At 40.1% G+C, this 13,967-nt stretch overlaps 2 protein-coding genes across 2 annotated transcripts in view; one reads left to right on the top strand and one right to left on the bottom strand.

The window, feature by feature from the left end:
* The window catches only part of LOC104966400 (ralBP1-associated Eps domain-containing protein 1-like), a 4,310-nt gene extending 1,603 nt beyond the window's left edge, over positions 1 to 2,707 (top strand). The window contains exons 2-3 of the mRNA XM_010795587.1: positions 1,253 to 1,418; positions 2,532 to 2,707. Coding sequence (XP_010793889.1) covers positions 1,253 to 1,418; positions 2,532 to 2,707 — 342 coding nt within the window. The remainder of the gene's footprint in view (positions 1 to 1,252; positions 1,419 to 2,531) is intronic.
* A 2,249-nt stretch (positions 2,708 to 4,956) lies between these two features.
* On the bottom strand, positions 4,957 to 7,083 carry reps1 (RALBP1 associated Eps domain containing 1). The gene is made up of 5 exons (XM_010795586.1): positions 6,919 to 7,083; positions 6,777 to 6,840; positions 6,516 to 6,670; positions 5,472 to 5,593; positions 4,957 to 5,109 (listed from the first exon to the last, which is right to left on the bottom strand). Exons 1-5 carry the CDS (start codon positions 7,031 to 7,033, stop codon positions 4,957 to 4,959), a joined length of 609 nt encoding a protein of 202 aa, XP_010793888.1. The 5' UTR covers positions 7,034 to 7,083.
* Positions 7,084 to 13,967: the final 6,884 nt, after the last annotated feature.

The raw sequence follows: 13,967 nt of genomic DNA, 5'->3' as shown, positions 1-13,967 counted from the left end.
GGCTAAGCTAACGCAGTATATGCTCCGACCGTCCACACTCACAACAACGGCCTACAGACATAAATAAACCAGCGACTGTATTCTCCATGACACAGACAGTCTGTGGTTTGTACTCGTTTAACTTTTGTCTAGTGTGGTTCGCATTGAAGAAGACGTCACGGCTCCGCCTACACTGCGTTACTATAGTTACTGCCCCAGCTACTAAACTGTAATGGAAACGCAGCATAAAGTGAGCCAGGCCTAACGAGGCCTAACTATACCGTACTAAGCCGTGCTAGGTCCTGCAGTGGAAAAGCGCCATAACTGGTGTACAAACAAACATGACTACTTAGTCTTTGATATCATCACGTGTCTTTGCTCTTTTGCTTGATTTAAAGATACTGTACATGTATACATGCAAAAACAATAAATGAAGGTATTAGTTTAGTTCGATTTTCTTTTTAAAATTATTCTTTATTTGATGTCGCATAGTATTTGTATTGCATTTTGCTCAGTGAACAGTTCAAAGACCCAAAAATAGCAAACAAACCAAGATACAATAAATGAGAAAATAAACAAGCAAAGAAAATACGCACAAAATAAATATAAAAAAATAAAACAAGAATAAAAAACACATGGGGTGTTTTTCTGTGTTTAGTAGTTATAGATTATTTATTTTAATTGTTCCCACAATTAATAACACATTGAACTTTACTTTTATCTCCTTTTACATTTGATTTCCTCCCACAACTGAGTGCAGCCGTTACTAAAGATAAGCTACCGGAATACTGTCGTGTTTCCTGTGTTTTTTCCTGTCCATGTTTGTGTCCGTAAAGCTCAAATGACTGTCTGAAGTTTCCTGCTGCTGACTTTTTCTTACAGTGTGTTGCCTCTCAGTAACGTAGACCTCTTATCTATTTGCATCTATTGTGAAATAGCTAGTAGCTTGAACATCCCTTATCTGTGATGAGCAGATGATAAAAGCTTTGAAGCAGTCATTTTTGGCTGTGGGTGTACGCGATGGAAATCTTATAGTATATGAAATGGCATCTGAAAGTTAATACCCATAACATGTGGAACCATAATATAACCGTAGTGGTGACACTTCTGCACACTGAGCTTCTGCTTCCTCACTGTGTGTCAAATGTAAGATTTGATAACGCTGCATGTCAGAAGCTGGTGATTCTCATTCAAGCTGTAGTTGTTTACTGAATGTGTTTTTGATCTGCATACATATTTCATGTGTTTGATTGTATGTTGTGTGTGTTACCAGCCTGAGCCAACGTCCCCGGTGGTCTCCCCTCACCAGTCTCCCCCCACCTCCCCTCAATCGTGGAGGAAACACAAGCGTCAGGCCAGCGGAGGGAACGCAGACAGACAGCCGGTCGTTGTTCCAGCTGGAGCCGTGTGGACGCACTTCAGAGAAGCACAAGCAGCAGGTAACTTCCCGACCGTTGATATGATGGCATATTTAATTAATGTATAGCTGCAACATGTAGTCAAATAGGTGAAGGACAATCAGTTTATCGATTGTAATTTGTTGTTTGTTTAGAAACAATGCTTGCATTCTTCTGTGCCAGTCTCTACAGCGATCCAGCTTTTCTGTTTGATATAATTAGTGACTGAATATCTTAGGCTATTAGTTGCTAAATCCACCGCGGGGCATAAACAGAAGGGTAGCCATGGCAACATTGCTCCGGGGTCTCCTTCGCTGCTTTTGATGTATTTTGAGGAGGAAGTTACAGCGCCACTTACAGTCCCGGCATATGTACTACAGCGTTTCCAGCGTTCTCGTGTGAACAGAAACGTGAAATGAAACGAATACGTGTGAACGGAAGACTTTTTTGAAAACGCATACTGTGCATAAACGCAAACGTTCCCGTGTGAGCAGCACCTTAGTCTGTTGATCAGACAAAACATCACATTTCAAGCCGTCACCTTGGACTCTAAGAAACGTAGATACCACATTTTCACTATTTCCTGATTAATTGTCAATATAATCATCAGATTAACAGATACAGAAAATAATCATCAGTTGCAACTCTAAGTTAAAGACAGTGGAAAGAGGCGACAAGATGAAGGATAACTCTTCTGCAGAGTGGAGTGTTTTCTGATGTTGAAAAGCTTAAATATATCATTTTAGATTAATAACACATACCAGCTATTATATTTTGGTTACAGTCGTATGAACTCCTTATGGACCACCAGTGATGAACATTGAGGCAAGGACAAAGACCTTGCAGAAAAGTCAGTACAGAGCATATTAGTTGTGTTTGTATTACTTCCCGATGTTTGCAGCTTGTACATAAATGATGTTTGCTGAGAGTGGCAGTTACATCAGTTAGTCATTAGGAGAACACAGAGGAACATCACATGCCCTGAGCAATGTTTTCATCAGCACAAAATGTGTTAAAGATACTCTGGTAATACAGCTGGTATAAAAACGATCCCTTAAAAACGTCAAGTCTGAATTGATTAGCCTACAGTTGCAGCCCTAATAACGCGTGTGTATCATGGAGATGTAACTGTATGTTTCCTCTCCTCCTCCACAGGTGCGGTGCCCGCTGAAGGGATGTGGCCGTCTCACTCGCCCCCTCCTCCGGGTCAGGAGAGTTGGGTCAGTTTCACAGCGGACACGCCGCCATCCAGCGCCATCCCAGGAATGCATCCCTCGTCAGCCCAGGTAGGGCAGTCCAACACGTCTATCACCACCTTAATAAAGAACTGATTTCCCTTTTTATAAATTGCAGTTATATTATGTGCAACTCACTTTTCTTTGAGGTAGCTTGGCTTTAAATTCTTCAGTTGTTTAAAATGTTCAGGATTTATTTCTATAAAGCACACAATCGGCATTTGTCTTACCCAAGTCCACATACAGTGGGGCAAAAAAGTATTTAGTCAGCCACCAATTGTGCAAGTTCTCCCACTTAAAAAGATGAGAGAGGCCTGTCATTTTCATCCTAGGTATACCTCAACTATGAGAGACAAAATGAGAAGAAGAATCCAGAAAATCACATTGTCTGATTTTTAAAGAATTTATTTGCAAATTATGGTGGAAAATAAGTATTTGGTCAATAACAAAAGTTCATCTCAATACTTTGTTATATACCCTTTGTTGGCAATCTGAGACTGCCAAGGCACACNGTGCTGCAAGTTAGATGCTCTCCACATCATAACGTATTCCTTATTATTGTTTCCATATCCTGGTTATCACATGCCTTTGTCGAAAGCGAAAAGGAGATAATGTGATAACCAGGATATGGAAACAATAATAAGGAATACGTTATGATGTGGAGAGCATCTAACTTGCAGCACTCCGCTGGTTCCTTTGTGTCTTTGTCTCCGTACATCTCAAAACATGGCCGTTATTATATTATTATAGACCTGAAATCCTCTCCCCCGTGTTTCCCTTGTAAACGGGCAAGATGGACTTGTTTGTTTTGCAATTTCCAACCACTACTTCTTTTACAATAAAAGGAATTATATTCTATTTTACAACGCTTGCTTGCCATGTATAAAACGAAACTAACTTCTGACAGAACTACACTGTGTAGCAGAGTTACTCTACACCAGGGCTATTCAATTGGCGGCCCGCGGGCAAAATCCGGCACTGGGGTGATATTTTCTGGCCCTTTGAGTATAATGTTTAAAAGTAATCAACTTTCTTCTTTTTTTTTTTAAAGATTGTGTTTGTGCCAGAGTGCCTTTATTCCAGAGGGTGTTAAATTGAGAGATAGACATTGCCTGAAAACTTCGGCGGGCTCGGGTTTCGAACCCACCTACTAGCTACTGTAGTGACAACTCCTGTCATTGATTGTATCTCTGCGTGAATGATTAGATAATTTGTCCTAAATTAAATCAGATTAAATGATGTTGATGGTTAAATTAGCTTCACATGGAGGCCTACTGAGTTCTGAACTTGCCATTTAGACCTATAAAGGCCTTGGGGCTATGTTGTTTGATTGAATTAAACACAATATATGCACTCCACTATGCTGTTGTAGTATTTACTGAAGCCCTTAATATGATTGCTCATATTTCAAGTAGGGCTGTCAAACATTTTAATTAGATTAATCACAGCTTAAAAATGAATTAATCATGATTAATCACCATTCAAACTATGTCCAAAATATGCCATTTCTTTATGTATATTGTTGTGGGAATGGAAAGATAAATGAAAGAAGGCGGATAGGCCTATATCCATTTAACATACAGTATGTATGTTTATGATAACATTGTTCTGTGTGTCAAAATGAAAGACAGCCCACACACCTATCAATCATCAAACCGTGGGGTCTTATTTCATTACGTGTTGATTTCTATCAACACGTAATGTTGTATCGATGTATATAGAGATGTGCTACAGCAAAAGTACTCTCCGTCGGGACTTCCTGCAACAACACCACGCCGTTATCTTGATTCTGATTGGCCAGAAGACATTATCAAAGATGTTCTATTGAGAAGATGATCACTACGTGACAAAAGTTTTCAAAACCGTTTCTAGTCTTCGGTATTTCCAGACAAGTGGCTCCTGAAATCAATCTTACCAACTGCTCATTTTTCATGGTGGGGCTAAGCCATTTCTTGGTATGGCTGTAGCCTATCCCAGCCATACCCTGGCGCTGCCACTGGTGGGATGTATGGGGCGGGCCATTCTGCGCATGCGTAATATATTTTAACGCAATTAATTCAAAAAATTAATTACCGCCGTTAATGCGATAATTTTGACAGCATTCATTTCAAGCCATCTTTTTCCCGGCCCCTTGCTTTGGATTATTTTCCTCAACCGGCCCCCATTCCAAACTAATTGAATAGCCCTGCTCTACACCAGCATTCATATTCATTTTTGTTTGCTTAAAGATCTATTGACAATTGAATGGAAACACAGCTATTGAGAGAGAGCAAGAGAGAGAGAGAGAGACAGACAGAGAGAGACAGAGAAAGAGAGAAAGACAGACAGAGACAGAGAGAGAGAGCTCATGGAGATCCAGAGAGGGTTAATGTCTGTCCATTAATGGTGAAACCATGCATACTAAGTGATTGACTTACAGGGTCAGCTGGTGCAATGTTAGAGTCAAATTGGGTCAGAGTTTGTGAGCTGGAGGAGCGCTCGCTAAACGTCTCCCACTGCTGCAGGAGACAGACAGACAGACAGTGAGAAAAAACATGTCAGCCAGTGCAGTGACATCACACATTTACATCATCATCCCGAGCCGCGTCCGTCGTGTGACATCATCGGCCATCGATGTGACATCATCGGCGGGCGTGGGAACAACAGACTTCCACACAGAACAGCACAGGAAGTGAGAGAAGAGGTGCTGAATTATCAGTAATTATGTTTGATGATGAAGAGGATGAAGTAGCAGTCAAATCATGATGGATGGATAAAGAAAAAGCACCCATTTACCCCTCAGCAATTAATCATGATGAATCAAATGCAACACAGCAAAGCAAACGAACATGGAGCAATAAGAAATGTTTGTGTTGTGAACCTCGCTGTTCTGGTTCATCTCGGGCCAGGCCTGGTTGAGTGAAGGCATCGAGGGAGACTTGTTGGGGGTGACCTCCACCGGGGAGCCCGAGTACCCGACGTCCGCGGCCTGGTCCGGGACCTCTGGACACAGAACATTAGACACAGGTCAGCCATGTTATTCCACAACTACAATATTAGGGGTCCGGGTGGCAAACAAAAGGCAATACATAATCTCTTTATTTGTTGTTTGAGAAAGTTGTCAATACTTTTCTTGCTAGTTTTTGCTCTTTAAAAAACGGTTAATTTTTGAAGGACAGAAATACTCTTTTGTAAATCGAAAATGTAATTTAAAAAATGAAAGACAGACAAGGGAAATGCTTAATATGACAACTAAATTATACCAAATTCCTGTAAGCAGTTCATTAACGCAACTACTCTTAAGGGGATATTAGGGCTGCTCAATTAATCGTATTTTAATCGCAATTACGATTTTGGTTTGCGACGATTATGAAAACAACCTAATTGAAATAAAACGATTATTTTTATTTATTTAAATTTTTTATTGGTTTTTCAGTTGAATTATACTTAAAGTTCAGGGTACTGTTAAAAACATACTGTTCAACATTTGTTTTTCAATAAATGGATGTTTTCAAAGTAAATGGATACTCGTTTTTAATAATCGTGATATCAATTATTGACCCAAATAATCGAGATTATGATTTTTGCCATAATCGAGCAGCCCTAGGGGATATTATATATATTTTAAGAATAAGATCAGTGTGTTACCTTTCCCTTAAATACAGAAAACAATTGTCTAATTGACCAACTCATTGAGTCTGTCTTTGCTGTCCAGTATATAACGTTGAAAGGGCAGCAGAAACCTACAGCAGCTCCATTATAGAAAGAACTTCATCACCCGAGTAAATGTATAGATTTACTACTACTGCAGTGCTGTAACCTCACAGGCTTTATGAGGCCTGAGGCTGGGACATTAGGGGAGGTAGGAGCACAGACAGAGAGTCAGAGTGAGAGGAAGGGAGGGTGGGGGGGGAGGCTTGCAGACCTGCTGTGTCATCCAGGTCAATCAGCTTTGGCATCAGGCTCTCAGGCAGCTTCTCAGGGAGGTCATATCCATTTTTCCTGGCCACGACCAGATGAAAGGCGGCACAGAATTCATCCAGGGTCAGCGCCCCGTCTTTATCGAAGTCTGACAGCTCCCTTCAAAGCACACATTAGACGCAGGTGAGTCTGCAGTCCTCACAACACAACTGTATACATTCAGCACAGACAATCATAGTGTTTGTGGATGAAAGGGTTGACTCACCAAATATGTGACAACTCTAAAATCGGTAGTTTTGATTTGGTAAAGAACTCTTTTGCAGACGAACCTAAAACCCAAAGAAACTGATGGTTAAACAGTTATCCTTAAACGTTAGCTTTGTTGTGTTTAATCTGCATAATCCTACCAGGTATAAAGCCGTTTAGATCTGGCTGGATGGTTTTAAACTGGTTTATATAATACTGTCTCTGCTCGTCCGTGATCTTCCACGGATCATCGTAGCCGCTCGTCTGTCGCTGCATCTCATTGGCTGTTGCTCCTGAGGCCACCGTTCGTATCGTTGTGCTTTCCTATGGGGAACAAATGGGACATTTACAGAAACATTTGAGATAACAGCACTGGTTTAATAGACATGAGGTTTCTCCCATGTTCCCCTTTAAACTGTGGGTTTTTTCTCTGGAAGTTTTTCCTTGTACGATGTGAGGGTCTAAGGACAGAGGGTGTCGTTTTTCTCATACTGATATTCTGCACAAGCTGTGCTGTTGTATTTGTTGTAAAGTGTCCTTATTGTAAAAGTATTTTTTACTGTATGTACAGCACTTTGGCTCGACCAAAAATCGTTTTAAAAATGTGCTATATAAATAAAACTTGATTTGATTTGATACATGGATATATATTAAAATTCAGAATAAACCATGTCCTATGTGTACTGTATGCATTTTTCTGGCCATAGTTTGGGCTGTTTACACTTGAAACTGAAAAAATCCCATGACTGTTGATTACATGTGACATGTCAAAAAATGGTAATGTTACTCTTCCAAAAAAGTCCTGTTCTTCAAGGAATTTGGAAAAGTAGGACAGTCAGAAAGCCTATCGTTAGTTCCCCTTAATCATCTCATATTTGACAATGTAATAACATTACTCAAGAAACCAAAGATCAGCATGACGTCTGTTTTAAATCCGACACTGGGTACAGGGGCTGCTTTTCAACTTTGCCTAAACAATGTCACACAAGAGTTAAGGTCTAGCAGTGCAGGCAGAGAAAACATTGATATATGTTTAAGTCAACACTTTAGTTAGTAAGATATCTTATGTTTGTAATGCCCGATGGCGCCTTTTCATTTGATAAAAGAGGGTGATGACGACAGCAATGATTAACACAGCCTGTCAGAATCAATCCATTGTCCTTTTCACAATCTCAAGATGTTTCTGTGATTTCTTTGTAACCACAGACCCACTTTTCTGTGTAATTAGTTGATGTATTATCAGTAGTCTGTAGTTAAATGCTATGTACAGTGGGGCAAAAAAGTATTTAGTCAGCCACCAATTGTGCAAGTTCTCCCACTTAAAAAGATGAGGCCTGTAACGTTCATCCTAGGTATACCTCAACTATGAGAGACAAAATGAGAAAAAAAAAAAAATCCAGAAAATCACATTGTCTGATTTTTAAAGAATTTATTTGCAAATTATGGTGGAAAATAAGTATTTGGTCACCTACAAACAAACAAGATTTCTGGCTCTCACAGACCTGTAACTTCTTCTTTAAGAGCCTCCTCTGTCCTCCACTTGTTAACTGTATTAATGGCACCTGTTTGAACTCGTTATCAGTATAAAAGATACCTGTCCACAACCTCAAACAGTCACACTCCAAACTCCACTATGGCCAAGACCAAAGAGCTGTCAAAGGACACCAGAAACAAAATTGTAGACCTGCACCAGGCTGGGAAGACTGAATCTGCAATAGGTAAGCAGCTTGGTGTGAAGAAATCAACTGTGGGAGCAATTATTAGAAAATGGAAGACATACAAGACCACTGATAATCTCCCTCGATTTGGGGCTCCACGCAAGATCTCACCCCGTGGGGTCAAAATGATCACAAGAACGGTGAGCAAAAATCCCAGAACCACACAGGGGGACCTCGTCAATGACCTGCAGAGAGCTGGGACCAAAGTAACAAAGGCTACCATCAGTAACACACTACGCCGCCAGGGACTCAAATCCTGCAGTGCCAGACATGTCGCCCTGCTTAAGCCAGTGCATGTCCAGGCCCGTCTGGAGTTTGCTAGAGAACATTTAGATGATCCAGAAGAGGATTGGGAGAATGTCATATGGTCAGATGAAACCAAAATAGAACTTTTTGGTAAAAACTCAACTAGACGTGTTTGGAAGAGAAAGAATGCTGAGTTGCATCCAAAGAACAGCATACCTACTGTGAAACATGGGGGTGGAAACATCATGCTTTGGGGCTGTTCTTCTGCAAAGGGACCAGGACGACTGATCCGTGTAAAGGAAAGAATGAATTGGGCCATGTATCGTGAGATTTTGAGTGACAACCTCCTTCCATCAGCAAGGGCATTGAAGATGAAACGTGGCTGGGTCTTTCAGCATGACAATGATCCCAAACACACCGCCCGGGCAACGAAGGAGTGGCTTCGTAAGAAGCATTTCAAGGTCCTGGAGTGGCCTAGNTATTTTCTGCATCTTTTAAAGTAAAACGTACTTATTCCAGTGGAAATTTTTCCCTCTTCTTGCGTTGGGAGCCGCATGTAACTGAACCATATTGCCTTTTCCTTTGAATAGAGGTTGTGTGTGGGTTTGTGTGTGAGGGTGTCACCCTCGATGAAGGAACGTCTCTCACACACGGGTGTAATGAACTAAGTGTAGGTCTGAACTGTCAACCGTCTCGAAAACCTTTATCTCGGCGAGTGTCGAAACCGGACCGGGATCAACTTAAAGTTATTTTAGCCTACCGCTACTTCCGTCGTTTCTTCCTGTGACTTTCAGAGAGAGAATTCTGTAAGAGGTGGAGTACAACAAAAACAACTATACGTAGGGTACCACCTCCCTCTTGACGAATTATCAAGTGAGGTCCTGTTTTGGTTTTTGTAGAGGTTTTACAAGGAAGGTCGAAGATAAAATGTAATGTAATGTAAAGGTAAATCGACTGCGAAAATAGGTTTCGCTTGGGATGTTAATGCACTAATGTCCCTTAAGAGGGACCTCTTTGGTTGTGTCCCCGGTGTTCCAGGGAACTCACCAAGTGTCAGAAAACACAACCCTCTCTATTTTCCTCCATACCCAAATCTCTAAAAAACGGATCTGATACAGACTGATCCAGATTTGAACACTTTTATGTCGTCACAGAAGTTGCGCTAGTGCTATTGGGCCAACTCCACCAATCAGGAGGAGACAGCCACGGACATTGGCGTTCCAAAGCGCTGGAGACGCTGTAGTACATATGCCAGGCCACCACATGGAGCTGTTCTCACTGAATCCGAGCATGAAAGACAGTGTTAAATTGAGCGAAATGAGGAATGGCTAAAATGCATGATCTGTTTGGTATTTTGAAAAATGAAAAGTATAAATATGCCTTATATAGGTATGGTCCTACACTATATTATTCAAATATAGCATGATAGGTCCACTTTAAGTTCACCACAGTGGCGATATAATCTATCTACCAATGCATTGTTACCCTGTGCATCATTTTAGTGGATACAACTGATAAAGTTAAGCTTGAATGAATCTTTAAATGAATATTGCTTGGACACACTAAACCCAGGATTAAACAATAGCTCCATAAAGAGAAAGAAAAAAAAATCAATTTTGGGTCGCAGCTACTGATTGTTTTCTTGGTAAATCCATTAATGAAAGGTCAATACAATAGGAAAATAGAGAAAAATGCAAGATGTCATTAAAATTGCTTGTTTTTGTCAACTTCAGTAAAGGTATTTAAGTTTTAAATTAAAAAGTGCAAAAATGAGAAGTGAATCCAAATATTTGAAAACAAAAATCGCTCTCATGTTAAGCCTGTCTGCTTTAAAAGGTCCCATGTCATGCTTTTCCGGTTATTACCCGTCCCCTTTTGTGTTATGAAGCTTTGTATGCATGTAAACGGTCTGCAGACTGACAAACCCTCAAAGTACACCCTGTAGCGAGTAAAACTCTAACACAGAAAAGAGTTCAAGCTCCATCAAGCCGTTTAGGACAGAGAGTGACTACACAGAGATGCTGTATGAGAAACCAATGTGAGTTTGGAACATTGAACAATGTAAATCTATTCTAGTAGACCTCAACAATGGAATTATGATCAGTAGAAATGGTCATGTCATGGGACCTTTAAAATAGTATTTAAATGATAAATCATCAAATATAGTTTGCTGTTGTGATTATGAGACACATTTTTAAGCTATAGCATATTATATATAATGACTAAAAATACACTCATGTTAACACATATGCATACAAGTTAAGTGCATGTATACCTTTCTAAAGCAATGTAGGTATAACAAGTTGTAAAACATGTAATAAAGTTACTCAAAAGGTTTTACAGTACTTATATATAAAGGACAATAACCTATTAATGTCCTAGTTTTTTGTAATAAATATGTTTGTTTTAAACACATTTGTACTGTTTTTTTAAGTGCAGGTAGACTTTTTTTCTAGGTATTGTTTACTATATGGGTTGAAGTTGCACTTGAGTGCGCAGACCAGTGTCGAGCTGTCAGTATTACTCCTGATCCCAACCTCTATGGTCTCAACCAAAAACTGTGTGTGGGTGCGCTCCAGGAAAACACAGCTGAGGCCTGCATAGCAACCTACACAACCAATGTGAAATGACAGCGATTATTAAAGTGGACTGACTTTGAAAGAACCGCGCATTGACCCGCTGAAGGTGCATTTGATAACAAGTGGTGCTATTTTCATAGGTGATAATCTGTTTTCCATACGGAGCTGGGGCACCGATTTCCATTACACACTTTGACACATTACAGATTTCTAGCTAATCGGGCTCTACTGAAATGTGATGAAACAACAGTAAAGATTGATTTTGAATATACAAAAAGCGCTTTTCAATGCTGCTTACATGCAACACCTGTCTCAGGAATATTTCTACTTGTTTGCCTGCTGTTCCCTTAATCTCCTGCACCAAAACAAACAGCACTTGCCCTTCAAGTCAGTGTTTAACAACTCACACAAACCACCATTTCAATGCAGTGGAGAACTAGCTACGTGCAGGTTAACATGCACAACAACGACGGAACAAAATCCACTCCTTCATACAAGGCCTCAAGTCGTGATCGAGCATTATGTGCACACAATCAAACCCCCATTAAACTGACACCCGTTTAAATATAAGTTGGGAAGAGGTGGAGTGGAGGGGTGTATGCATGAGCCCTTTGCAAACGTCGCAGTGCATGCATGTCACAGTCGCACAGACAGGAAGGCAGCATCACTAAACTTCTACATGTGTGTGTGTGTGTGTGTGTGTGTGTGTGTGTGTGTGTGTGTGTGTGTGTGTGTGTGTGTGTGTGTGTGTGTGTGTGTGTGTGTGTGTTTCCTCTCACCACTGGAGCGGTCGTGTCTGGGTGTAGCAGCAGCCGCCGCGGCCGCGCCTCCTGTTGCGGCCGCACAGGCTCCATTTTCCTGCTCATCTCCGCTGCTGTTGGTGCGTTTGCTTTTCTTCCCCTTGTTGTTCTTCTGGTTGGGCATTGTACGCGGATTCGGACGTCAGTGATATTCCTCGACCTCTTTTATCAACGGCTGCTGCTGTCAACGCTGTCTGACATTTCTGTGGACTCCATTTCTGCAGCCGTGGTGCTTTTGTTGTTGTTGTTATTGTTGTTTTTGTTATTGTTGTTGCAGGTTTTTTCTTCTTTGTGTTGTTTTTTTGGAGTCTTCTTGCACGACAGGCTGCGTCAAGTGCAGGTATTGTGCAGTAGTTTTAAAGAATTGGCTGCTGTTACCTTTTAGGAGCGAAGGCGTGTCCGTCTCTTGTTTTGATTCCTGCTCTGCTGTTTTCTTCCACCCCCTGACGTCACACGACCCCGCCCCCTTCAACCGCTGATGCTGCGTTCATGTACTGTGGGACAAGTCGGACTTTAAAGCTTCGAAACACTTGATGTGAACATAATTAACACTATTACGTTTTTTATTTTGCTTATATATCCAAAAAGAATGATGAAAGGAATAAAATAAAATAAGCCTTTATAGGAGTACACAATCTAATAAAACAGTACAGGATATTAACAAAGAACATTATAATTTAGTGGAGTGTAATATTGCATTTGATAAAGGTATAGTAATATTAATATAATATAACAACACATATATTTAGCATAACTAAGTATTATAAATAATAAATGTAGTGTAATTTAACTACATACGTCCAGTAAAGCACAAGTAGGCTACCTCCAAATTGTACTGAAGAACATAACTTTATTAAATGTATTTATTTACTTAAATTACAACACAAATAACATACTTAATGGGTCAAAATGGAAAGTTATGCATACATATTAGAGTTGTGCTCCTTATGCATAAGAAAGGCCTTTGTAAGCGTTGTATTATTAAACATATTGTAGTGTTAAAATGTGTAAGTAGCATTTTCCTGTTGTGAACTGGGGTTATTACAAATGTTTCATAGACTGTAGAAGTCATGTGTTCTGTAACTTGCACATACTTAAGTACCTCAAAAATGTTACCGCAATATATTTTTCATCACTGATCACGATGCATAGTTCATAGTACAATATTTCAGATATCCCTGCAGTACCTGAATGCATCAGCAGACTGAGCCTCCAGACATAAGAAGTTGAAGTAATACATGTCACATACCTGTGGGCAGGCATCACTGTCTAATTAAGCAGATATGACAGCACACATGTCAGCATACATCAAAGTACACGTATAACAAGCATTGGTATTTGAAAGTTTCCAAATATTTTCAATATTTAAAGAAGACAAAACAATATATTCTCTTGGAGGGAAGTGGGGCGTCAAACTCCATTCATAAATCTTGCATTTTAAAAATGTCCTGCTTTTCGGATAATTTTCAAGGTTGTTGATCAATTTAAAAAACAGCAGCAACTCCTTGACTATTCTGCTCATTTCAAATGCAACAAGCTGTACTATTTCAAATTCTATGCCTGTCTTTACCATAATAGTCCTGCAGCAAAACACACCATAGTTGCTCGTAAAATAACGGGGAAAACCAGTTGCATCAAGTGTGATTCAAAAGCAGACGAGTATAGATAATGTACATTGACGACTGAACAAACTAAACTAGAATTTTTGACGCTTATTTGACAGTAAAAATAAAACATGCATTTTCATGGCCTCTCAATCAATCAATGTTTATTTATACAGCCCAATATCACAAATGTTACGTTTGTCTCAGTGGTCTTCACAGTTTGTACAGAATATCCGTATGACAATACGAGACCCTCTGTCCTT

The sequence above is a fragment of the Notothenia coriiceps genome, unplaced genomic scaffold (assembly GCF_000735185.1).
Source record: "Notothenia coriiceps isolate Sejong01 unplaced genomic scaffold, NC01 NC01_scaffold00037246, whole genome shotgun sequence".
Taxonomy (NCBI): Eukaryota; Metazoa; Chordata; class Actinopteri; order Perciformes; family Nototheniidae; genus Notothenia; species Notothenia coriiceps.
Note: the sequence above shows the minus strand (reverse complement) of the source record. Positions and strands in the feature narration are given on the sequence as shown.

Coding starts and splice junctions, on each gene's coding strand:
- reps1 (XM_010795586.1), bottom strand. CDS start 7,033: ATGCAGCGACAGACGAGCGGCTACGATGATCCGTGGAAGATCACGGAC. Junction 6,841..6,918: donor TCTAAACGGCTTTATACCTG/GTAGGATTATGC, acceptor TTTGGGTTTTAG/GTTCGTCTGCAAAAGAGTTC. Junction 5,110..5,471: donor AGATGAACCAGAACAGCGAG/GTTCACAACACA, acceptor TGTCTCCTGCAG/CAGTGGGAGACGTTTAGCGA.